The following is a 27,066-nucleotide window of genomic DNA, read 5'->3' as shown; positions in this document are numbered from 1 at the left end:
TGACCATGCCACAGTATCAGTAAAGTATTAGAGCCGGTCTGACCATGCCACAGTATCAGTAAAGTATTAGAGCCGGTCTGACCATGCCACAGTATCAGTCAAGTATTAGAGCTGGTCTGACCATGCCACAGAATCAGTAAAGTATTAGAGCCGGTCTGACCATGCCACAGTATCAGTAAAGTATTAGAGCTGGTCTGACCATGCCACAGAATCAGTAAAGTATTAGAGCTGGTCTGATCATGCCACAGAATCAGTAAAGTATTAGAGCTGGTCTGACCATGCCACAGTATCAGTAAAGTATTAGAGCTGGTCTGACCATGCCACAGAATCAGAAAAGTATTAGAGCTGGTCTGACCATGCCACAGAATCAGTAAAGTATTAGAGCTGGTAGCAGCATGGGATTTGTTGGATTATAAAGTTGTGTGTGGTTTCATTGCATCCAATGTCAGTATCCACAGTAAGGTAACATAAGGAGACGCCTGTGGATTTGCCAGGTCTAACGCAGTTCCACTTACAATTGCAATCCCTTGTTTTCTCCTCTAACAGATGAAAATGATTAACAGATATTGCTCTCCGGATGATCAGGTATGTCCTCACCCAAGGAGCTATAAGTATCTTCACCTATAGCTATCTACATCTATAGCTATCTTTATCTATAGCTGTCTTCATCTATAGCTATCTATAGCTATCTTCATCTATAGCTATCTTCATCTATAGCTATCTATAGCTATCTTCGTTTATAGCTATCTATTAGCTATCTATAGCTATCTTCATCTATAGCTATCTTCATCTATAGCTATCTACATCTATAGCTGTCTATATCTATAGCTATCTTCATCTATAGCTATCTACATCTATAGCTATCTATAGCTATCTTCATCTATAGCTATCTTCATCTATAGCTATCTTTATCTATAGCTATCTATAGCTGTCTTCATCTGTAGCTATCTACATCAAAGGCTATATATAGCTGTCTACATCTATAGCTATCTATAGCTGTCTTCATCTACAGCTATCTACATCAAAAGCTATCTATAGCTATCTACATCTATAGCTATGTATAGCTGTCTTCATCTATAGCTATCTTCATCTCTAGCTATCTATAGCTATCTACATCTATAGCTATCTTCATCTATAGCTATCTTTATCTATAGCCATCTATAGCTATCTTCATCTATAGCTATCTTCATCAATAGCTATTTTCATCTATAGCTATCTACATCTATAGCTATCTACATCTATAGCTATTTTCATCTATAACTATCTACATCTATAGCTATCTATAGCTGTCTACATCTATAGCTGTCTTCATCTATAGCTATCTATAGCTATCTACATCTATAGCTATTTTCATCTATAGCTATCTTCATCTATAGCTATGGTCATCTATAGCTATCTACATCAAAAGCTATCTATAGCTGTCTTCATCTATAGCCATCTACATCTATAGCTATCTTCATCTATAGCTATTTTCATCTATAGCTATCTACATCTATAGCTATCTATAGCTATCTTCATCTATAGCTATCTATAGCTATCTACATCTATAGCTATTTTCATCTATAGCTATCTTCATCTATAGCTATTTTCATCTATAGCTATCTACATCAAAAGCTCTCTATAGCTATCTTCATCTATATCTATTTTCATCTATAGCTATCTACATCTATCTATAGCTGTCTACATCTATAGCTATCTTCATCTATAGCTATTTTCATCTATAGCTAATTTCATCTATAGCTATCTTCATCTATAGCTATCTTTATCTATAGCTATCTATAGCTGTCTTCATCTGTAGCTATCTACATCAAAGGCTATATATAGCTGTCTACATCTATAGCTATCTATAGCTGTCTTCATCTACAGCTATCTACATCAAAAGCTATCTATAGCTATCTACATCTATAGCTATCTATAGCTGTCTTCATCTATAGCTATCTTCATCTCTAGCTATCTATAGCTATCTACATCTATAGCTATCTTCATCTATAGCTATCTTTATCTATAGCCATCTATAGCTATCTTCATCTATAGCTATCTTCATCAATAGCTATTTTCATCTATAGCTATCTACATCTATAGCTATCTACATCTATAGCTATTTTTATCTATAGCTATCTACATCTATAGCTATCTATAGCTGTCTACATCTATAGCTGTCTTCATCTATAGCTATCTATAGCTATCTACATCTATAGCTATTTTCATCTATAGCTATCTTCATCTATAGCTATTGTCATCTATAGCTATCTACATCAAAAGCTATCTATAGCTGTCTTCATCTATAGCCATCTACATCTATAGCTATCTTCATCTATAGCTATTTTCATCTATAGCTATCTACATCTATAGCTATCTATAGCTATCTTCATCTATAGCTATCTATAGCTATCTACATCTATAGCTATTTTCATCTATAGCTATCTTCATCTATAGCTATCTTCATCTATAGCTATTTTCATCTATAGCTATCTACATCAAAAGCTCTCTATAGCTATCTTCATCTATAACTATTTTAATCTATAGCTATCTACATCTATCTATAGCTGTCTACATCTATAGCTTTCTTCATCTATAGCTATCTATAGCTATCTTCATCTATAGCTATTTTCATCTATAGCTAATTTAATCTATAGCTATCTTCATCTATAGCTGTCTTCATCTATAGCCATCTACATCTATAGCTGTCTTCATCTATAGCCATCTACATCTATAGCTGTCTTCATCTATAGCTATCTATAGCTATCTACATCTATAGCCATCTATAGCTATCTACATCTATAGCTATCTACATCTATAGCCATCTATAGCTATCTACATCTATAGCCATCTATAGCTATTTTCATCTATAGCTATCTTCATCTATAGCTATCTTTATCTATAGCCATCTATAGCTATCTTCATCTATAGCTATCTTCATCTATAGCTGTCTTCATCTACAGCTATCCTTATCTATAGCTATCTATAGCTATCTTTATCTATAGCTATCTATAGCTATCTATAGCTGTCTTCATCTATAGCTATCTCTATCAATAGCTATCTTCATCTAAAGCTATCTATAGCTGTCTTCATCTATAGCTATATTTATCTCTAGCTATCTTCATCTATAGCTATGTTTGTCTATAGCTTTCTTCATCTATAGCTATATTCATCTATAGCTATATTCATCTATAGCTATCTTTAACTATAACTATCTTTAACTATAACTATCGTCATCTGTAACTATGTTCATCTAAACTCAGCAAAAAAGGAAACGTCCTCTCACTGACAACTGCGTTTATTTTCAGCAAACTTTAACATGTGTAAATATTTTAATGAACATAACAAGATTCAACAACTGGGACTTAAACTGAACAAGTTCCACAGACATGTGACTAATAGAAATTGAATAATGTGTTCCTGAACAAAGGGGGGGGTCAAAATCAAAAGTAACAGTCAGTATCTGGTGTGGCCACCAGCTGCATTAAGTACTGCAGTGCATCTCCTCCTCATGGACTGCACCAGCTTTGCCAGTTCTTGCTGTGAGATGTTACCCCATTCTTCCACCAAGGCACGTGCAAGTTCCAGCACATTTCTGGAGGGAATGGCCCTAGCCGTCACCCTCCGATCCACCAGGTCCCAGACATGCTCAATGGGATTGAGATCCGGGCTCTTTGCTGGCCATGGCATAAAACAGACATTCCTGTCTTGCAGGAAATCACGCACAGAACGAGCAGTATGGCTGGTGGCATTGTCATGCTGGAGGGTCATGTTAGGATGAGCCTGCAGGAAGGGTATCACATGAGGGAGGAGGATGTCTTCCCTGTAATGCACAGCGTTAAGTTTGCCTGCAATGACAACAAGCTCAGTCCAATGATGCTGAGACACATCGCCCCAGACCATGACAGACCCTCCACCTCCAAATCGATCCCGCTAAAGAGTACAGGCCTCGGTGTAATGCTCATTCCTTCGACAATTAACGTGAATCCGACCATCACCCCTGGTGAGACAAAACCGCGACTCGTCAGTGAAGAGCACTTTTTACCAGTTCGGTCTGGTCCAGCGACAGTGGGTTTGTGCCCATAGGTGACGTTGGTGAGGACCTGCCTTACAACAGGCCTACAAGCCCTCAGTCCAGCCTTTCTCAGCCTATTGCGGACAGTCTGAGCACTGATGGAGAGATTGTGCGTTTCTGGTGTAACTCGGGCAGATGTTGTTGCCGTCCTGTACCTGTCCCGCAGGTGTTATGTTGGAATGTACTGATCCTGTGCAGGTGTTGTTACATGTGGTCTGCCACTGCGAGGATGATCAGCTGTCCGTCCTGTCTCCCTGTAGCTCTGTCTTAGCCATCTCACAGTACGGACATTGCAATTTATTGCCCTGGCCACATCTGCAGTCCTCATGCCTCCTTGCAGCATGCCTAAGGCACGTTCATGCAGATGAACAGGGACCCTGGGCATCTTTCTTTTGGTGTTTTTCAGAGTCAGTAGAAAGGCCTCGTTAGTGTCCATAGTTTTCCTAGCTGTGACCTTAATTGCCTACCGTCTGTAAGCTGTTAGTGTCTAAACAAGGTTCCACAGGTGCATGTTCATTACTTTTTATGGTTCATTGAACAAGCATGGGAAAAAGGGTTTAAACACTTTGAAGATCTGTGAAGTTATTTGTATTTTTACAAATTATCTTTGAAAGGCAGTGTCCTGAAAAAGGGACGTTTCTTTTTTTCCTGCGTTTTTAACTATCTTTAACTATAGCTACAGTTGAAGTCGGAAGTTTACATACACCTTAGCCAAATACATTTAAACTCAGTTTTTCACAATACCTGACATTTAATCCTAGTCAGGTAGGTATTTTAAGAATGTGAAATGTCAGAATAATAGTATAGAGAATTATGTATTTAATATTTTATTTCTTTCATCACATTCCCAGTGGGTCAGAAGTTTACATACACTCATTTACTATTTGGTAGCATTGCTTTTAAATTGTTTAACTTGAGTCAAACGTTACAGGTAGCCTTCCACAAGCTTCCCATAATAAGTTGGGTGAATTTTGGCCCATTCCTCCTGACAGAGCTGGTGTAACTGAGTCAGGTTTGTAGGCCTCCTTGCTTGCACTTGCTTTTTCAGTTCTGCCCACAAATTTTCTATTGGATTGAGGTCAGGGCTTTGTGATGGCCACTCCAATACCTTGACTTTGTTGTCCTTTAGCCATTTTGCCACAACTTTGGAAGTATGCTTTGGGTCATTGTCCATTTGGAAGACCCATTTGCGACCAAGCTTTAACTTCCTGACTGATGTCTTGAGATGTTGCTTCAATATATCCACATAATTTTCCGTCCTCATGATGCCATCTATTTTGTGAAGTGAACCAGCCCCTCCTGCAGCAATGCACCCCCACAACATGATGCTGCCACCCTCTTGCTTCACAGTTGGGATGGTGTTCTTCGGCTTGCAAGCGTCCCCCTTTCTCCTCCAAACATAACGATGGTCATTTTGGCCAAACATTTCTATTTTTGTTTCATCAGACCAGAGGACATTTCTCTAAAAAGTATGATATTTGTCCCCATGTGCAGTTGCAAACCGTAGTCTGGCTTTTTTATTAAGGTTTTGGAGCAGTGGCTTCTTCCTTGCTGAGCGGCATTTCAGGTTATGTCGATATAGGACTTGTTTTACTGTGGATATAGATTATTTTGTACCTCTTTCCTCCAGCATCTTCACAAGGTCCTTTGTTGTTGTTCTGGGATTGATTTTCACTTTTCGCAGCAAATAATGTTCCTCTCTAGGAGACAGAATGCGTCTCCTTCCTGAGCGGTATGATGGCTTCGTGGTTCCATGGTGTTTATACTTGGGTACTATTGTTTGTACAGATGAATGTGGTACCTTCAGGTGTTTGGAAATTGCTCCCAAGGATGAACCAGACTTGTGGATGTCTACAATTTAGATTTTCCCATGATGTCAAGCAAAGAGGCACTGAGTTTGAAGGTAGGCCTTGAAATACATCCACAGGTACACCTCCAATTGACTCAAATTTTGTCAATTAGCCTTTCAGAAGCATCTAAAGCCATGACATCACTTTCTGAAATTTTCCAAGCTGTTTAAAGGCACAGTCAACTTAGTGTATGTAAACTTCTGACCCACTGGAATTGTGACACAGTGAATTATAAGTGAAATAATCTGTCTGTAAACAATTGTTGGAAAATTACTTTTGTCATGCACAAAGTAGATGTCCTAACTGACTTGCCAAAACTTTAGTTTGATAACAAGAAATTTGTGGAGTGGTTGAAAAAAACGAGTTTTAATGACTCCAACCTAAGGGTACGTAAACTTCCGACTTCAACTGTATCGTTAATAAAGACATATCCACTCATAGCATAAAGGTTAATTAAAAATAACAACATCAAAAAAATGCAACAGAATGGATTTTCATCCCTTGAACCTTGCCTCTGCAGATTGTCCACATGGGTTGGGTGTGTGGAAACCCGCATGCTGATGATGCTGGTCCATCGAGTACCTTCAAGTTCCTGGCATTGAGAGGCCCTTGGCTCTACATCTTCAGGAGTCCTCCTGTATGAACCTCTTTATTGATTTCCTCTTCATCCATTAACTGTTCAGGAGTCCAAGGATTGACAAGTTCAGCTTTTATTCCACCATGATAGTCCATTAAATGTTCCTTTAGCCTGGGAGCATGTTGGTGGGCTACAGTCAGTGTGTAGCTACAGTGGTTATTCTGGATCTTTTCGTTCATGCTTTTACAATTACATCATCTATTTCTGAAATGAGTTTTGAGCTGGACCCCGAACCACCCACTAAACAAATCATGGGTAATGAAACCATGTTATTGTCTTCCTGAGGTGAGGTTATTTGGTTGAGTAAGATGGATTAAATGGGTTAATGCAGAGCTTCCAAAGGATGTTTGTCAAGCACACTATATGTTGGTTCATTTACTTTGGTTCAAAGTATCTTAAATCCTGTCTGTAAGACATTACATTGATGAGAAAATGAAGGCTTATAATATACACTCACTTTTGTCCCCCCCCCCCATCTCAGGTTAGTGCAACTGACTGGGGACAAGCTGAAACCCTGTATATCCTTTATGAGGTTCTGTTCAAGGTTCACAAGGTATGTTCAAAGTTCACATGCAGAATAAGATAATAGGATCAACTGCTACCTGAATTTGAATTATGTGCATGTTACTCAACATGTTGTGTGAATCATGTATTGATGTAGATCTACACCAACATGACAGTTACTCGTATAGAAGCCTATTCATATCAAGTTGAAATATGGTTCCCAGTGAATAGAACTGATGACACTTCATGTTGGATGTGGTGTTGTAGCTGTGGATGGCAGAGGACTGTTGGATCCAGGCCAAGTTCTACCTTGGCCTCCAGCAGGATGAGGAGCTGCAGGACGGAGAGCCTTTCTGTTTCAGTATCCTGGTCGGCCACGGCCAGAGTCACACCTTCAGTGTGGAGATGACCTCTGACCTCGCTGTGTGGGAGAAGTCCTTCCAAAGAGCCGTCTTTATGGAGGTGCAGAGAGTCGGGGTATGTGGAACAGCAAAGTGGTTTGTTTGGAAATTATGTGAAGCTCTCTGTAGTGAAATGCTTGGGGGTTCTTATAAGTAGTGCTGAGATATGACTGACATTTTGCTAATTTTGAACTGGGCCACATTCCCCAGAGAGCCTTCATAGTGTTATCACACATTGAAAAATGTTAACTGCAGCAAAATACAGTGCCGACCCAGTGGGATCATTCCACAGTGGATAACTGGGTCATAATGGGTTGAGTCGTTGATCAATGAGAAATAATTAAAGTTAAAGAACAGGACTAAATCAATTCAAACTTTAAATGAACTTTCACAAAAAGTTTGATTTGATTTAGTCCTGTTCTTTATCTTCAATTTTCGGTTGAGGTGAATCCAGTTACATTTCATTAAACATTAAACCTACCCTGTGGAATGACTTTGACAGGAAAAAGTGAATCTATTTTGTTTTTAAGTGTAGATTGATCAACAATCATTCACGATAGCACATTGGTAATAGCCAGGGACAAGTATCATAGCCGAGCAGGGCTTGATTCAAATCCTGAATGGGAGACCAAAGGGTAACTGTAGATGCATAAATTCTCCAGTAGGAAGTGCTTCCCAGTGTATTTTTTTTTCTGATAGTGGATATACTGTAAAGTTGAAGACTTGACATTGTTTTAAAGGTACAAATTCAACATATTTTATACAAAGTTTGTCTATGTTGAAATTTGGGTCCCATGATGACATAATCCCGTGGGTGAAATATCACCCTCAAAACAACAGTTTACTTAAAAAAAATCCAATGTATTTTCCATGAGGATTCCTTAACACAATATGTTGACAAATTACGTTGAAACAACGTTGATTAAACCAGTTTATGCCTGGAGGGAATACATTAAATTCACAAAGGAATACATGTTATAATCTGTTCCTTTTAGTGGATTATTCAAGAAAAGTTCTCAGAGTTCATGTGACAAAGTTTTGCAAAATACAAAAATGTATGTCATTATGAGGAAGAACATACTTAATGCATTTTCTTGGGGGAGGACAATACAACTGTTAGGCTGTGTGATTGTTATTTATGGAAACCTTAATTTGTCCAAATAGGTAACATTTCCAAGATACAAAGTGGAATTTAATTACTGATCCAGGGCTGCTTTTAATTTCTCCGACAAGGAAATCAATTGCACAGAGAATTGGAAGACGGGCAGTTTCTTTTCACGGTTTGTTCCCTTTTAAAACATTAGTGTTAGTTTAATAAAACGTAGCTTAAAGGGATCTAAAGAATTAGTCCTCACCTCATTGAACCATTAAATTGCCTGTTACAGTAAGGTCTGCAACAATATAGTGAAGAGCTCTGTTATGGTAAGGTCTGCAACAATATGGCGAAGAGCTCTGTTACGGTAAGGTCTGCAACAATATGGTGAAGAGCTCTGTTACGGTAAGGTCTGCAACAATAGGGTGATGAGCTCTGTTACAGTAAGGTCTGCAACAATATGGTGATGAACTCTGTTACAGTAAGGTCTGCAACAATATGGTGATGAGCTCTGTTACAGTAAGGTCTGCAACAATATGGTGATGAGCTCTGTTATGGTAAAGTCTGTAGCATTATGGTGATGAGCTCTGTTACGGTAAGGTCTGTAGCATTATGGTGATGAGCTCTGTTACGATAAGGTCTGCAGCATGATGGTGATGAGCTCTGTTACGGTAAGGCCTGCAGCATTATGATGATGAGCTCTGTTACGGTAAGGTCTGCAACAATATGGTGATGAGCTCTGTTACGGTAAGGTCTACAGCATTATGGTGATGAGCTCTGTTACGGTAAGGTCTACAGCATTATGGTGATGAGCTCTGTTACGGTAAGGTCTGCAGCATGATGGTGATGAGCTCTGTTACGGTAAGGTCTGCAGCATTATGGTGATGAGCTCTGTTACGGTAAGGTCTGCAGCATTATGGTGATGAGCTCTGTTACGGTAAGGTCTGCAGCATTATGGTGATGAGCTCTGTTACGGTAAGGTCTGCAGCATTATGGTGATGAGCTCTGTTACGGTAAGGTCTGCAGCATTATGGTGATGAGCTCTGTTACGGTAAGGTCTACAGCATTATGGTCTTCCTTTCAGTATTTAATGTATTTTTATTTAATCTTTCATATTATCTTTACCTGTATATGTAAAAGATTTTCTAAAGGTTAGACTGCATTAAATTACTTAGATACTCATCATTACAGCCAAAAGGTATAGTCTCTTACACTAGATTGACTCACCTCAGCTAATAATAAGAATAACCTAGTCAATCTACACAGTGGGCCTGCTACTGTCATCCGTGTGTATAGAGGTGTTATTGATTGTTTCAAGGCAAAAGTACCAATAGGGTCATTTCTGATACTCACATACAGCATTTTAAAGGAATGTACAGGGATTCATAACACCTGAAGTGCCTTATTGAGCGTTGCAGGACACTTCATAACACCTGGCTTAGCAATGTCTGAAAAACTGGACTCTCGTCAAAAACTTTACAGATATTTTTCACAATTAGATTTGATGTTTTTCCACAATAACTATGCCCCCTTTTTGAACTCATTTCTTTTCATGATCATTCATTTGAACCAAGAGTAAAAAGTATGCTAGATGTCAAGTCGGGACCTCATGGAATGGCCGGCAGGGTTCTGTATAATCCTCCTCTTCAAAAGCAGCCAACCAAAGGCAAAAGGCTAAGTAAAAAGCACAGTTAAGCCTGAGGGCTATGATGCTCAGGAACCCCTTTAACTACAGACATGTATAAATAATACAAAGGAAAGAACCTGTCAGAAGAGATGTAAATCACTGCAGTGCTGAAATACATTTCAAGGGCAAATTGTGAACCGACAAAATTCCACAATTTGGTACTGCATCAACTGTCCTCACCAACCCATGTCAGTTATACTGTTAAGGCCATCCGACTGTTAAATACTGTTAAATAGCCATCACTAGCACATTAGAGGCTGCTGCCCTATATATATATATATATATAGACTTGAAAGCACTGGCCGCTTTAATAATGGAACACTAGTCACTTTAATAATGTTTACAGTATATACTGTATTCTATACTATTTAGTATGTTAGTCTATGCAGCTCTGACATTGCTCGCCCAAATATTTATATTTTCTTAATTCCATTCCTTTACTTTAGATTTGTGTGTGTTGTTGTGAAATTGTTAGATATTACTTGTTAGATATTACTGCACTGTTGGAGCTAGAAACACAAGCATTTCGCTAAATGTCCAATAACATCTGCTAAACACGTGTATGTGACAAATACAATTTGATTTGATTTGATATTAAACTAGCAATTGTAATCACACAGCTTAAATGGTTTACCAGACACAGGTTCCTAAAATTCATTGGCTGTTGAGAAAATAAGTTATCAATCTGACAATCTTTGAAGGCAAATATATCCATTTATGTTCCATAGAGTGCGTGTGTGGTCATGGATAGTTCAGGATCATGATTCCAAGGGGCTCAATTAAGTTTCCTCTTAATTCTGAGGACATTCATTCCTTAGGCAAGTTCTCAACTGTACCAGAAGAAAATGTCAACATATGAACTGCAGACTCAAACAAAATGAAGCCCAATGAAATAACAGCCTCTCTTAATCTTTCATAGACTGAACCCTTGAAAGTAGGAACACATGGTCATGTCCTGTGTGCTGATGTATCCTGTACTTCAGTGGACTGGGACTTGCTGTTTATTAAAAAAAAGTTTTTAAAATACAACATTAATACGACATACAGTAGCTGGCCTTGTACACTCACTACGAAGGACATAGTTGGCCTTGTAAATTACAAAGGACATAGTTGGCCATGTAAATTATAAAGGACATAGTTGGCCTTGTAAACTACAAATAACATAGTTGGCCTTGTAAACTACAAATAACATAGTTGGCCTTGTAAACTACAAATAACATAGTTGACCTTGTAAACTACAAATAACATAGTTGGCCTTGTAAACTACAAATAGCATAGTTGGCCTTGTAAATTACAAATAACATAGTTGACCTTGTAAATTACAAATAACATAGTTGGCCTTGTAAACTACAAATAACATAGTTGGCCTTGTAAACTACAAATAACATAGTTGGCCTTGTAAACTACAAAATAACATAGTTGGTCTTGTAAACTACAAATAACATAGTTGGCCTTGTAAATTACAAATAACATAGTTGACCTTGTAAACTACAAATAACATAGTTGGCCTTGTAAACTACAAATAACATAGTTGGCCTTGTAAACTACAAATAGCATAGTTGGCCTTGTAAACTACAAATAACATAGTTGGCCTTGTAAACTACAAATAGCATAGTTGGCCTTGTAAACTACAAATAGCATAGTTGGCCTTGTAAACTACAAATAACATAGTTGGCCTTGTAAACTACAAATAACATAGTTGGCCTTGTAAACTACAAATAACATAGTTGGCCTTGTAAACTACAAATAACATAGTTGGCCTTGTAAACTACAAATAACATAGTTGGCCTTGTAAACTACAAATAGCATAGTTGGCCTTGTAAATTACAAATAACATAGTTGGCCTTGTAAACTACAAATAGCATAGTTGGCCTTGTAAACTACAAATAGCATAGTTGGCCTTGTAAATTACAAATAACATAGTTGGCCTTGTAAACTACAAATAACATAGTTGGCCTTGTAAACTACAAATAACATAGTTGGCCTTGTACACTATGAAGGACATAGTTGGCCTTGTATCTCGAAACATAGTTGCCTTTAAACTATGAAGGACATAGTTGGCCTTGTACACTATGAAGGATATAGTTGGCCTTGTACATTACAAATAACATAGTTGGCCTTGTACACTACAAATAACATAGTTGGCGTGTAAACTACAAATAACATAATTGGCCTTGTACACTACAAATAACATAGTTGGCCTTGTACATTACAAATAACATAGTTGGCCTTGTACACTACAAATAACATAGTTGGCCTTGTACACTATGAAGGACATAGTTGGCCTTGTAAACTACGAAGAACATAGTTGGCCTTGTACACTACAAATAACATAGTTGGCCTTGTAAACTACAAATAACATAGTTGGCCTTGTAAACTACAAATAACATAGTTGGCCTTGTACACTATGGAGGATATAGTTGGCCTTGTAATCTACGAAGGACATAGTTGGCCTTGTAAATTACGAAGGACATAGTTGGCCTTGTAAACTATGAAGGACATAGTTGGCCTTGTACATTACAAATAACGTAATTGGCATTGTAAACTACAAATAACATAGTTGGCCTTGTAAACTACAAATAACATAGTTGGCCTTGTAAACTACAAATAGCATAGTTGGCCTTGTAAATTACAAATAACATAGTTGGCCTTGTAAATTACAAATAACATAGTTGGCCTTGTAAACTACAAATAACATAGTTGGCCTTGTACACTATGGAGGATATAGTTGGCCTTGTAATCTACGAAGGACATAGTTGGCCTTGTAAATTACGAAGGACATAGTTGGCCTTGTAAACTATGAAGGACATAGTTGGCCTTGTACACTATGAAGGATATAGTTGGCCTTGTACATTACAAATAACATAATTGGCCTTGTACACTACAAATAACATAGTTGGCCTTGTACATTACAAATAACATAGTTGGCCTTGTACACTACAAATAACATAGTTGGCCTTGTACACTATGAAGGACATAGTTGGCCTTGTAAACTATGAAGGACATAGTTGGCCATGTATATTACAAATAACATAGTTGGCCTTGTAAATTACAAATAACATAGTTGGCCTTGTAAACTACAAATAACATAGTTGGCCTTGTAAACTACAAATAACATAGTTGGCCTTGTACACTATGGAGGATATAGTTGGCCTTGTAATCTACGAAGGACATCGTTGGCCTTGTAAATTACGAAGGACATAGTTGGCCTTGTAAACTATGAAGGACATAGTTGGCCTTGTAAACTACAAATAGCATAGTTGGCCTTGTAAATTACAAATAACATAGTTGGCCTTGTAAACTACAAATAACATAGTTGGCCTTGTACACTATGGAGGATATAGTTGGCCTTGAAATCTACGAAGGACATAGTTGGCCTTGTAAACTATGAAGGACATAGTTGGCCTTGTACACTATGAAGGATATAGTTGGCCTTGTACATTACAAATAACATAGTTGGCCTTGTACACTACAAATAACATAGTTGGCCGTGTAAACTACAAATAACATAATTGGCCTTGTACACTACAAATAACATAGTTGGCCTTGTACATTACAAATAACATAGTTGGCCTTGTACACTACAAATAACATAGTTGGCCTTGTACACTATGAAGGACATAGTTGGCCTTGTAAACTATGAAGGACATAGTTGGCCATGTATATTACAAATAACATAGTTGGCCTTGTAAATTACAAATAACATAGTTGGCCTTGTAAACTACAAATAACATAGTTGGCCTTGTACACTATGGAGGATATAGTTGGCCTTGTAATCTACGAAGGACATAGTTGGCCTTGTAAATTACGAAGGACATAGTTGGCCTTGTAAATTACGAAGGACATAGTTGGCCTTGTAAACTATGAAGGACATAGTTGGCCTTGTACATTACAAATAACGTAATTGGCATTGTACACTACAAATAACATAGTTGGCCTTGTACACTACAAATAACATAGTTGGCCTTGTAAACTATGAAGGATATAGTTTGCCTTGTACACTATGAAGGACATACTTGGCCTTGTACACTATGAAGGACATAGTTGGCCTTGTACACTATGAAGGACATACAGTGCATTCGGAAAGTATTCAGACCCCTTGACGTTTTACACATTTTGTTACGTTACAGCCTTATTCTAAAATTGATTAAATGCATTTTTTCCCTCATCAATCTACACTCAATTCCCCATAATGACAAAGCAACATTTTTTGCACATTTATACAAAATTTAAAAGCAGAAATACCTTATTTACCTACGTTTTCAGACCCTTTGCTATGAGAATCAAATTGAGCTCAGGTGCATTCTGTTTCCATTGATTATCCTTGATGTGTTTTTACAACTTGATTGGAGTCCACCTGTGGTAAATTCAATTAATTGGAGATGATTTGGAAAGGCACACACCTGTCTATATAAGGTCCCACAGTTGACAGTGCATGTCAGAGCAAAAACCAAGCCATGAGGTCGAAGGAATTGTCCATAGAGCTCTGAGACAGGATTGTGTCGAGGCACAGATCTGGGGATGGATACCAAAACATTTCTGCAGCATTGAAGGTCCCCAAGAACACGGTGGCCTCCATCATTCTTAAATGGAAGAAGTTTGGAACCAACAAGACCGCCCGGCCAAACCTAGCAATCAAGGGAGAAGGGGTCTTGGTCAGGGAGGTATCCAAGAACCCGATGGTCACTTTGACAGAGCTCCAGAGTTCCTCTGTGGAGATGGGAGAACCTTCCAGAAGGACAACCATCTCCGCAGCACTCCACCAATCAGGCCTTTATGGTAGACAGGCCAGATGGAAGACACTTGGCTCATGACAGCCTGCTTGGAGTTTGCCAGGAGGCACCCAAAGGACTCTCAGACCATGAGAAACAAGATTCTCTGGTCTGATGAAACCAAGATTGAACTCTTTGGCCTGAATTCCAAGCGTCATGTCTGGAGGAAACTGGCACCATCCCTACGGTGTAGCATGGTGGTGGCACCATCATGCTGTGGGGATGTTTTTCAGCGGCAGGGACTGGGAGACTAATCAGGATCGAGGGAAAGTTTAACAGAGCAAAGTACAAAAAGATCCTTGATGAAAACCTGCTCCAGAGCGCTCAGGACCTCAGTCTGGGGTGAAGTTTCAACCTTCCAACAGGACAATGACCCTAAGCACACAGCCATGACAACACAGGAGTGGCTTCGGGACAAGTCTTTGAATGTCCTTGAGTGGCCCAGCTAGAGCCTGGACTTGAACCCGATCAAACATCTCTGGAGAGACCTGAATAGAGCTGTGCTGCAACACTCTGCATCCAACCTGACAGAGCTTGAGAGGATCTGCAGAGAAGAATGGGAGAAATTCCCCAAATACAGGTGTGCCAAGCTGGTAGTGTCATACCCAAGAAGACTCAAGGCTGTAATCGCTGCCAAAAGTGCTTCAACTAAGTACTTAATAAAGGGTCTGAATACTTATGTAAATGTGATTTAAAAAAAAATATATGTATAAATTTACTCAACATAAAAACTCGATTTTGCATTGTCATTGTGGGGTACTGTTTGTAGATTGATGAGGGGGGAAACAACAATTTCATCCATTTTAGAATAAGGTTGTAACGTAACAAAATGTGGAAAAAGTCAAGGGGTCTAAATACTTTCCGAATGCACTGCATGGTACTTAGTACTGTACATGGCCAACTGTTCTTGGTAGTGTACAAGGCAACTACGTCCTTCATATTGTACAAGGGTAACTATGAAGGACGTAGTTGGCATTGTACACTATGAAGGATATAGTTGGCCTTGTACACTACTAAAGACATACTTAGCCTTGTACACTATGACGACTCTGGGAGGAATCCCTGTCCTGCGAATGATCAAGCATTGTGGTCCATGTCTCAGCAGAACCACAAATACAAATAGAATAGAATAAATTGTCTATGTTTATTCTCTGAGTGAGCCTAGTCTGAACATTATCCTGAGGTGTGCAATGAGGGCAGCACAAAAGGCATAATTAAAATGTGGTCTTTTTCCCCTCTGTCACTCTGTGAAAAAGCAATAATAATTTGCATTTTCCACCATTAATTATGTCAACTTGAGACATTATCCTTGGGAGACCAATGAGATGTGATGAATTATTTACATTAGCTGGTGATGCTCAGTTCTCCAGCCAATTAGACAAGCCTCCTGTGGTTTCAAACCAGAGTTGAACTAAGTCTCCTGTGGTTTCAGAAAAGCTCTCAACAGAGTTGAACTTGGGCTAAGCCTCCTGTGGTTTCGGAAAAGCTCTCAACAGAGTTGAACTTGGGCTAAGCCTCCTGTGGTTTCAGAAAAGCTCTCAACAGAGTTGAACTTGGGCTAAGCCTCCTGTGGTTTCAGAAAAGCTCTCAACAGAGTTGAACTTTGGCTAAGCCTCCTGTGGTTTCAGAAAAGCTCTCAACAGAGTTGAACTTGGGCTAAGTCTCCTGTGGTTTCAGAAAAGCTCTCAACAGAGTTGAACTTGGGCTAAGCCTCCTGTGGTTTCAGAAAAGCTCTCAACAGAGGTTGAACTTTGGCTAAGCCTCCTGTGGTTTCAGAAAATCTCGCAACAGAGTTGAACTTGGGCTAAGCCTGGAACTGAAAACTGATTGGATGGGCGTCAGCTTTAAAAAAAAACATTATTTAGAACAAACCTACACTGTTTGTCCCTTACAGTTTTACACAGAGTTAAGTGTTTATTTAACCCTTATTTTCCCAGGTCAGTTGACTGAGAACACATTCTCATTTACAGCAACAACCTGGGGAACAGTTACAGGAATGAGCCAATTGTAAGCTGGGGATGATTAGGTGACTGTGTGAAGGCCCGATTGGGAATTTAGCCAGTACACCCGTTTAACATCTGACCTGAAAGGCAGCACCCTACACAGGACAATGTCCCGAATCACTGCCCTGGGGCATTGGGATATTTTTTTAGACCAGAGGAAAGGGTACCTCCTATTGGCCATCCAACACCACTTCCAGCAGCATCTGGTCTCCCATCCAGGGACCAACTCTGCTTAGCTTCAGAAGCAAGCCAGCAGTGGGATGCAGGGTGGTATGCTGCTGGTATTGGTGTATTCACATTCAACTTAGACAGGGTCATAGTCATGAGCCAATTTAATATATGTTTTTAGTTGTATTATGTTGAGTAGAACGACAGCACTAACCCTAACTCTGGAATATACATTTCTTGAAACCACTGCATGTTGTATTCTCCCAATCCCTGTTGAGGAAGCTTTCCAATTAGCAACGTGTAGTCTGTGTTTAGCATGACACATCAAATTATCACAAAAGGCTTTTCTTTTCATGGCAACTCAATTTCATCCAGGCACCTCTGTGGAGAAGAGGTTATTTTTAAACAGCAAGACACTCAAGAGTCCTACTGCATTCACTGTTCACTGTAGTCAATCATTAAAAACAGCAGGTTCCCGCCAGCCTTGTGAGAGAGTGTGAAAGGAGCAACACCTGAAATTCACAGCAAAATGTGTCAAACAAAGTGTCCGAAGCGGTAAGGAGCAATAGTAGCATTCGGTTTGAGTGGGCTTCATTTGCTGAAGAACGGAAACATAGGGAAGATAGGGTTTCTACACAGAACCTTATTATTTCCACATAAATCTACACTTCACTACAGAGACACTCCTCACACATCACTGCTTTCAATAAGACTGTGAAAAGCATAATGTCACACATTTGGTTGTTCTTGTCAGGGCAGTAGATGGAAGGCTACAGACTGGAGGCACCCCGTAGATATTTCACTTTGTTCTTGCATTTTATATTGTCAGTTTCTGAACAAACAGAGTAAAAACTCAAACGGACGACTAGGAAAAGCTCAAACCAAGTTTATTCACCCACTGGGTCATACAGCTGCAAAGACAAGTTATGATTACACAAGCACAGCTATTTATAACCTCTTACTAGGCGTAGTCAACTCCTTACACATCTAGACAGCCACTACACATCAAATCAAATTGTATTAGTCACATGTGCCGAATACAACAGTTAGAGAGACTATATACAGGGGGGTACTGGTACAGAGTCAATGTGTCGGGGCAACAGTTAGTCAAGGTTATTGAGGTAATGTGTACATGTAGGTATTGTTGTTTAAGTCACTATGCATAGATATTATCAGAGAGTAGCAGCGGTCGTAAAGGGGAGGGGGGGCAATGCAAATAATCTGGGTAGCCATTTGATTAGATACATTGTTGCTTGGCAGGAACTTAATTGGTTCCTCTCACTGGTGTAGTCATGGCCCTGCCTTATGGGTCGTTGTGGTGGGCCCCTTTGTGTGACATAGGACTGCAGTAGGAGGGTCGTTGTGGTGGGCCCCTCTGTGTGACATAGGACTGCAGTAGGAGGGTCGTTGTGGTGGGCCCCTCTGTGTGACATAGGACCGCAGTAGGAGGGTCGTTGTGGTGGGCCCCTCTGTGTGACATAGGACCGCAGTAGGAGGGTCGTTGTGGTGGGCCCCTCTGTGTGACATAGGACCGCAGTAGGAGGGTCGTTGTGGTGGGCCCCTCTGTGTGACATAGGACCGCAGTAGGAGGGTCGTTGTGGTGGGCCCCTCTGTGTGACATAGGACTGCAGTAGGAGGGTCGTTGTGGTGGGCCCCTCTGTGTGACATAGGACTGCAGTAGGAGGGTCGTTGTGGTGGGCCCCTCTGTGTGACATAGGACTGCTGCCTGTTGCCCTTCAGCTGACCTGCCTTATCAGTGACGGCCTGCTGCCCTTCAGCTGACCTGCCTTATCAGTGACGACCTGTTGCCCTTCGCCTCCCTCCTTAGAAACATTGATATTAAACAATAACATGTTTGAACAGAATATTAACTTTCTGCACTTCCCCTTGTCTCACTCAGTAACTTCCCATACACCCAGTTCCTATCCACCCTCCATTGACCCTAACCTATACATTTCTAATACATGTAAAGTAATCAATACGTTCTAGTATGGTAACATGAATAAGTATATTTTAACTAGTTTAGAAGAATTCTCAATTGACACGATCTAAATTCCTCTGAAGCATAATGGACTGAACACGCCTGCAGCAATAGCAGGGCTATATAAATGGATAGCCTATTTCAGCATTGCACGTTCACAGTTTGTTGATCCTTTAAGAGGGTTGGGTGTATTCAAAGCTCAGAGGAAGTTCAAGCATTGGAAGAAATTCATTTCACAATAATCCATATGTAGACTGTACTCTGACCCCGACAGCAGTTCCTAAGCTTTCACACAAAAAGCTTAAACAGGATCCCCTAACTACTCCTTTTGTAAACCACCCACCTAAGATACACCCCGCAATGGAAACACAATGAACATGCACATTATTTCGACCTTTCTTCACGAGCTGCTTTGTTCTGATAATCCCACCAATTTTTGCAGAGAATCGTTTTAGTTTGAGATGCTTCAATAGACTGACATATTGAATCTTACCATTACAAAATGTATATGTTGAAATGTCTGATTGTTCTCTAAATACAGCTCTTTCTATCAACAGTCAAAGACCTACATGTGCAGCAGCCAGGGTAAAGTACTGTGTTTGACTATAGACTTTGGATCTGGCTTCACTTGTTCCGAGAGCTCCTCGAAGGTGAGTCATTGTTCATTCACTATTCTAACTGAATGTTCAACAGGCTTTACAGTAGGGGGATATTATCCATGCTAGACTGGTTAATACCTACTGTTTATTGATTAGTTAATAATAATGAACCCTTGCTATATTGTCAACTCTTATCCTCTGTAGAAGATATTATGGAGATACAAATTCTCTCAACTGAAAGGCTCCTCTGATGATGGGAAAACAAGGGTTAAACTCCTCTTCAAGAATGCTGAAAACAAACAGATAGAGATGAAGGTACACTCTATACTCCTCTGTAAACTGGTCATCTCTGTGTACCCGTCGCAAGACCCACTGGTCGATGCTGATTTATAAAACCCTCTTAGGCCTCACTCCCCATTATCTGAGATATTTACTGCAGCCCTCATCCTGCACATACAACACCCGTTCTGCCAGTCACATTCTGTTAAAAGGTCCCCAAAGCACACACATCCCTGGGTCGCTCCTCTTTTCAGTTCGCTGCAGCTATTGACTGGAATGAGCTGCAAAAAACACTCACACTGGACAGTTTAATCTCCATCTACATTTAAAGACTCAATCATGGACACTCTTACTGACAGTTGTGGCTGCTTCGCGAGATGTATTGTTGTCTCTACCTTCTTGCCCTTTGTGCTGTTGTCTGTGCCCAATAATGTTTGTACCATGTTTTGTGCTGCTACCATGTTGTGCTGCTGCCATGTTTTGTTCTGCTACCATGTTATTGTCATGTTGTGTTGCTACCATGCTGTGTTGTCATGTGTTGCTGCCTTGCTATGTTGTTGTCTTAGGTCTCTCTTTATGTAGTGGTGTGTTGTCTCTCTTGTCGTAATGTGTGTTTATATCCTATATATATATTTTTTTATTATTATTATTTTTAATCCCAGCCCACATCCCTGCAGGAGGCCTCTTTCTTGCCTTTCGGTAGGCCGTTATTGTAAATAAGAATTTGTTAAAGGTTAAATTAAATAAATATCTACTCAAGTTCCATTGCATTGCAGTGACCTCTCTGAGGAGAGTATTGATAGAAGGCAGAATGTTTGAATATTGTGTTCCACAGAAGGTTGGTGGCACCTTTAAATTGGGGTGGTTTTCATGTGTTTGATGACATTCCCTCCACACCGTTCCAACCATTATTATGAGCAGTCCCCCCCTCAGCAGCCTCCACTCCCGTGGACACTTAATAACCTCATCAATATATAGAATCAAACTATCTCTGGTAAATGCCATGTGGGGAACCAGTAGAGTAATATTATTAACTAATATTATTGTTGTTTTTGTTGTTAGTAGTAGTAGTAGTAGTAATAGATACATGTGCCTATTTGTTACAAAAGTAATTGGGACATTTTTATGTATGCAAACATTTTGTAAATGTTATGCAAACTCTTAAGAGTAATTCTTAGAATTTGTATTCAGGGTTTTTCTTTTCATTGCAGGAGCTGGAGTTTTCCAATCTGACGGCAGTCCTACATTGTATTCATTCTTTTATCGCTTCCAAAGTGGCCTCTGTGGACCCTGTCTTTGTCAACAGTCAAAGCATCTCTGGAAAATACATGATTTAGACACTTCTTTGTGTTGTCATGTACAGTTTAGTCACATGAGCTAATTGACTATTTTATGCACATTCAAACTAAATTGATATGTATATCTTGTTCCTATTATTTTTGTAAGGCTCTTGTTAAATAATAATAAGGAAAATATTTCAAAAAAACATATTTGACTTTGGAAGTAGAGGATATTTATACTTGCATTAATTGGTTGTTATTGACATTACAGTATGAATATGCTCAAAATGATAGATTTTTTTTCCATGTAGAAAAGCATATTCATGGGTTGCATGTTTCGTCACAATACTGTTTTGAGCGTTCGTTTTGAACTGATGTCTGACTGAGCATTTTATTCAAAGCATTAGCAATGAGCGCAGATGAAGATTTCATCATAAATGCATTACAGTAGCTTGGAAATTCAAAAGGAGGCAAATAATTAGTAGGAAAACCTTTTGTCATCATTTTGACGTCACCAGATTGGCTTCAGATGCAGTGTAACGTTAGCTAGCTAGCTAAGATTGAGGGAAGGCCACCAGATTTTAGCTAGCTAACATTACCATTGCTATTTTCTTTTTACAAACTTTGATAGCTAATGACAACATTGCCATTTGTCTACAGTAAATTTGACAACATGATAATTCTGGCAATGTTGTTTCCTACTAAATATTTGATTACTTTAGCAGTCGTCATATTTCCAGGCACTATAGGGTAATTTAGATGAAACAGTAGTTAGCCTGGGTGTATCACCACTTTAGAGCACCACTATGGCGCCGCCGATAGAGGACGGCTTGAGAACGTTCATGACGATGGCATGACGCGACCCAGTGACGGAGGTACAACCTATGAATATGCCTACAGTCACAAAGAGGGTTTCTATGTTCTAGGTTCACTGCAAAGTTTTTGAATTCATGTGTAGGTGAACTTTTTTTTTTCTTCATATTTGCAAAGTAAAAGCAGAACAGATTATACTGTACAAATCAATACACATGAAACATTTTGGAAATAGTGTTCTACTGGGCTATACTCTCTGGTTGATTTAACTTATTCCATGACTACAGCATGACTTCAGAGCGTGGCTGCTGCATGATTTTGGAAAAAGAGTGTCTGGAGAGTTTTGTGTTAATGCAGGGCTTGGTGGAGGTGTTCATGACACCAGAGGGTGTTTTAGTTTATGTAGACCTTCACTGCTAGTCACTGATATTCTCCCATAACAAAGGGTTGTGTGGAAGGACACCAGGGGAAGAAGATGCAGGATTATTGTAGCAATGCTATCTTAGGATACTGTATCTGTCAGATGACTGAAATGCTAGTTTATGAAACGAAATCAACATGTATGTTTTAAGTTTTGTAATCTTTTACTTTATGAAGCCATGCAGTCTAACAGTCATTACAAACGCTTACCATCATATACATCTATATGTATTTTCACTAAGCCTCTTTTGTTTTATTTTCTATTACTAAATAAATCCCAAATCATTCCTCCTTATTGTCAAATCGTCTTTTAATGAATTCCGCGCCCTACCTTAAATGTTCACAGCTATTGATGGTGGAAATAAACGCCGACTAACAAATCAATATTTTTGATTTGCTGCGGAACAAAGGCCATCTGCTGCTTGAAGAGTCTTGAATAGGGTAAGAAGGAAATTGAGACCAGTGACAGGAAAAACTATTTTTAAATTATACAGCAATAACATTTTGCTTAGAACTTTGTTGTCCCATTCTTAGATTCAAAATGTGTTTACTAGGGCTCTGCTTGGCATTTTGTTTTCCTAATTGGAGGTATTCTGCCACCTGTCCGTAGCTTGACTTTGATCAGATTTCTAAGTTTTGTTTTGTTGAGCTCTGTATGGAATTTCTAAAGGGCAGAATCAAATGGTCAAGAAACAACAAAAAAAAATGCATGACTGAATTGTCTGCTGTATGTTCCAATGCTCTCCAATTGTCTTTCAAATCCATCTCATTAGATGGCCAGTCCCTCAGGTTCTGCACTGCAGGGGCAACCTCCGGCACTTCTTCCCAGTGGTTCAGAATGTCACACCACATGCAACTGTCGGTGCACAATCTTTCACTTTTTCTATACACTGTACCTGCTAGGCCAGGACCTCCCAGCGGGTGCTAAACAGGGACTGGTAACAGTAGGCGCTGTACAACAGGCTCCTAAATAGCACCTCTCACACCTATAGACTGAGCCATTTTCACCGTTCAGGTTTCTTCCGTAGCACCATCATTTTTTTTTTGGTGAAGACAAGTGCAGAAACCAAACCTGAACCGATATACAGAATGTCTCTGTGAGAGAAATCAGACACCATGAAGAACAACAACAAGATGGAGAGTTTCAACGAACATCCTGAAGACATGGACCATGTCCTTCCGCTGAACTGAAGTCACGGCCTGCTTGGTAATGCTATGCAGTTTCATCAGCAGTTTGTCAAGTACAGAGCTCAAGTGCCTCACTCAATCTCCCGGGGGGCCATGACACCCACTCTTGACGACAGAGGCAACAGTAAGCTCTGAATGCTAACTGAAGCATTTGTGATTAGGGGCGTCTGAGGGCGTCTCCAGGAGAACTAGTGCCTACTCTCTTATTATAAGAAATCCTGAAGGCTGTTTTAGAGAATTAGAAAAAGAGGTTACTGTACTGTTAAATTAAGCCAATTACAAATGACAGCGTGAGAGGACAGAAGTATATGGGAGCAGCAGCGTGAACATTATTTTGTAAAGAATTACTATCTGAAAGAAACGCATAACATCTGTGGACACACAGTTAGTCACTGTAGTGGAACGAAAACTGCCTGACAAAAAAATCCAACCTTGCAAGGAGATAAATCACTATCAATGCAGAAGGACTACTGAGAATAAACAGTGTCAGTCAATTTGACACAAACAATACATTGGGAGCCTTTCTGATGTTAGCAAAGGCCTTCTTTTAAATTACATGTCATACGATTGTACATTTATGCAAAATCTTCCATTGTAACGGTTACCACATTACAATAACATCTCAGCATTTTACATGTATATACACTGCTCAAAAAAATAAAGGGAACACTTAAACAACACATCCTAGATCTGAATGAAAGAAATAATCTTATTAAATACTTTTTTCTTTACATAGTTGAATGTGCTGACAACAAAATCACACAAAAATAATAAATGGAAATTCAATTTATCAACCCATGGAGGTCTGAATTTGGAGTCACACTCAAAATTAAAGTGGAAAACCACACTACAGGCTGATCCAACTTTGATGTAATGTCCTTAAAACAAGTCAAAATGAGGCTCAGTAGTGTGTGTGGCCTCCATGTGCCTGTATGACCTCCCTACAACGCCTGGGCATGCTCCTGATGAGGTGGCGGATGGTCTCCTGAGGGATCTCCTCCCAGACCTGGACTAAAGCATCCGCCAACTCCTGGACAGTCTGTGGTGCAACGTGGCGTTGGTGGATGGAGCGAGACATGATGTCCCAGATGTGCTCAGTTGGATTCAGGTCTGGGGAACGGGCGGGCCAGTCCATAGCATCAATGCCTTCCTCTTGCAGGAACTGCTGACACACTCCAGCCACATGAGGTCTAGCATTGTCTTGCATTAGGAGGAACCCAGGGCCAACTGCACCAGCTTATGGTCTCACAAGGGGTCTGAGGATCTCATCTCGGTACCTAATGGCAGTCAGGCTACCTCTGGCGAGCACATGGAGGGCTGTGCAGCCCCCCAAAGAAATGCCACCCCACACCATGACTGACCCACCGCCAAACCGGTCATGCTGGAGGATGTTGCAGGCAGCAGAACGTTCTCCACGGCGTCTCCAGACTCTGTCACGTCTGTCACGTGCTCAGCGTGAACCTGCTTTCATCTGTGAAGAGCACAGGGCACCAGTGGCGAATTTGCCAATCTTGGTGTTCTCTGACAAATGCCAAACGTCCTGCACGGTGTTGGGCTGTAAGCACAACCCCCACCTGTGGACGTCGGGCCCTCATACCACCCTCATGGAGTCTGTTTCTGACCGTTTGAGCAGACACATGCACATTTGTGGCCTGCTGGAGGTCATTTTGCAGGGCTCTGGCAGTGCTCCTCCTGCTCCTCCTTGCACAAAGGCGGAGGTAGCGGTCCTGCTGCTGGGTTGTTGCCCTCCTACGGCCTCCTCCACGTCTCCTGATGTACTGGCCTGTCTCCTGGTAGCGCCTCCATGCTCTGGACACTACGCTGACAGACACAGAAAACCTTCTTGCCACAGCTCGCATTGATGTGCCATCCTGGATGAGCTGCACTACCTGAGCCACTTGTGTGGGTTGTAGACTCCGTCTCATGCTACCACTAGAGTGAAAGCACCGCCAGCATTCAAAAGTGACCAAAACATCAGCCAGGAAGCATAGGAACTGAGAAGTGGTCTGTGGTCACCACCTGCTGAACCACTCCTTTATTGGGGGTGTCTTGCTTATTGCCTATAATTTACACCTGTTGTCTATTCCATTTGCACAACAGCATGTGAAATTTATTGTCAAACAGTGTTGCTTCCTAAGTGGACAGTTTGATTTCACAGAAGTGTGATTGACTTGGAGTTACATTGTGTTGTTTAAGTGTTCCCTTTATTTTTTTGAGCAGTATATAATATGTGACATGGCCAGTATCTAAATGTCATTACTCTATAAAATACAGGATGGTACCTTTCTTATTGGTAGAATGGCAGTGATGTTTCCTGCTCAGACATAATAAAGACAAGGTAATCTCACGCTGAGTCAGAAAGGTAATTTCCCTTTCTTTTTCCTAGCTCAAATAAGCAAGACTTTGATGCACAATTCAGTGGCAAGACATGCATGGTGAGATACACAGAAGAATAAGTTATATCCCTTCTTGACATGTCTCTCTGTCTTCTAAATGCGTAGGCAGTGCAGGCAAAGTGTGCAGCTAAAGAAAACAAGGCTTGAAGTGTTTCTGCAACGTAGTCAACCAAGTATAACTGAACCTCTTATAATGCCAGACACTATGAAACCAGACCAACAAGACAGTTTTCTCCTTGCCAACAGACGACAAGAGTCTTCTCTGAGAAAAACGCCAAAAAGGTGGGCAAATATGTTGTTCGATCGCAGATTTGGTGTAACTTCTTGAAATACTCGTTATAGCAGTTACTAGGAGTTGCTTTAAACATGTCACTCATTAAGTTATCATATTTTATCACATTCAGCTCCTGGTGGATTGTCTACTGCTTTTAAATTAACTTAGTTACTCATGAAAAAATGTAAATATATATTTCTGCGATTGACTTACTGTACATTCAGGTATCACCAAACCATGGCTGGACATTTCAACCTGATTAAATATGCCATTGTATACTGCGCGATTCTCATGACGTTTTTAAGTGACGAGGCCAGAAACTCCAAACGTGAGTACTCTCTCTTTTGTTTGGTTATTGTTCCTATTGATTATTTTATTATGTGTGCATGATTCAATTAAACACAGATGTATTTTGTATTTTGCACATACTCTATATTCTATTCGTGTCAACTTTTCCACCCAAGGACATAAAAAAACTTATATAATACTATGGATTATATAATTGAGAAGTTGGTCATTAGAGAACAGTCTAATTCCTCCGTCCAGGCAGGATGGGGGAATTAGACTGTTCTCTAATGACCAACTTCTACATGGCAGTCTCCCTCCCAATAGGTATTTGCTAGCGCGATGTATCTCGGGGAGATTGTCAGGGGGAAAACGGAGCTAT

General features: G+C 40.0%; 1 protein-coding gene across 1 annotated transcript in view; it reads left to right on the top strand.

The window, feature by feature from the left end:
- sntg2 (syntrophin, gamma 2) overlaps positions 1-22,832 on the top strand; it is a 132,667-nt gene extending 109,835 nt beyond the window's left edge. The window contains exons 11-17 of the mRNA XM_014211539.2: positions 547-585; positions 6,425-6,541; positions 7,023-7,094; positions 7,313-7,522; positions 19,708-19,800; positions 19,954-20,064; positions 21,240-22,832. Of these exons, the coding sequence (XP_014067014.2) occupies positions 547-585; positions 6,425-6,541; positions 7,023-7,094; positions 7,313-7,522; positions 19,708-19,800; positions 19,954-20,064; positions 21,240-21,365 (768 nt within the window). The 3' untranslated portion in view covers positions 21,366-22,832. The remainder of the gene's footprint in view (positions 1-546; positions 586-6,424; positions 6,542-7,022; positions 7,095-7,312; positions 7,523-19,707; positions 19,801-19,953; positions 20,065-21,239) is intronic.
- Positions 22,833-27,066: the final 4,234 nt, after the last annotated feature.

Source organism: Salmo salar, chromosome ssa09, assembly GCF_905237065.1.
Source record: "Salmo salar chromosome ssa09, Ssal_v3.1, whole genome shotgun sequence".
Classification (NCBI taxonomy): Eukaryota; Metazoa; Chordata; class Actinopteri; order Salmoniformes; family Salmonidae; genus Salmo; species Salmo salar.
This window is presented reverse-complemented; position numbering and strand designations above follow the sequence as displayed.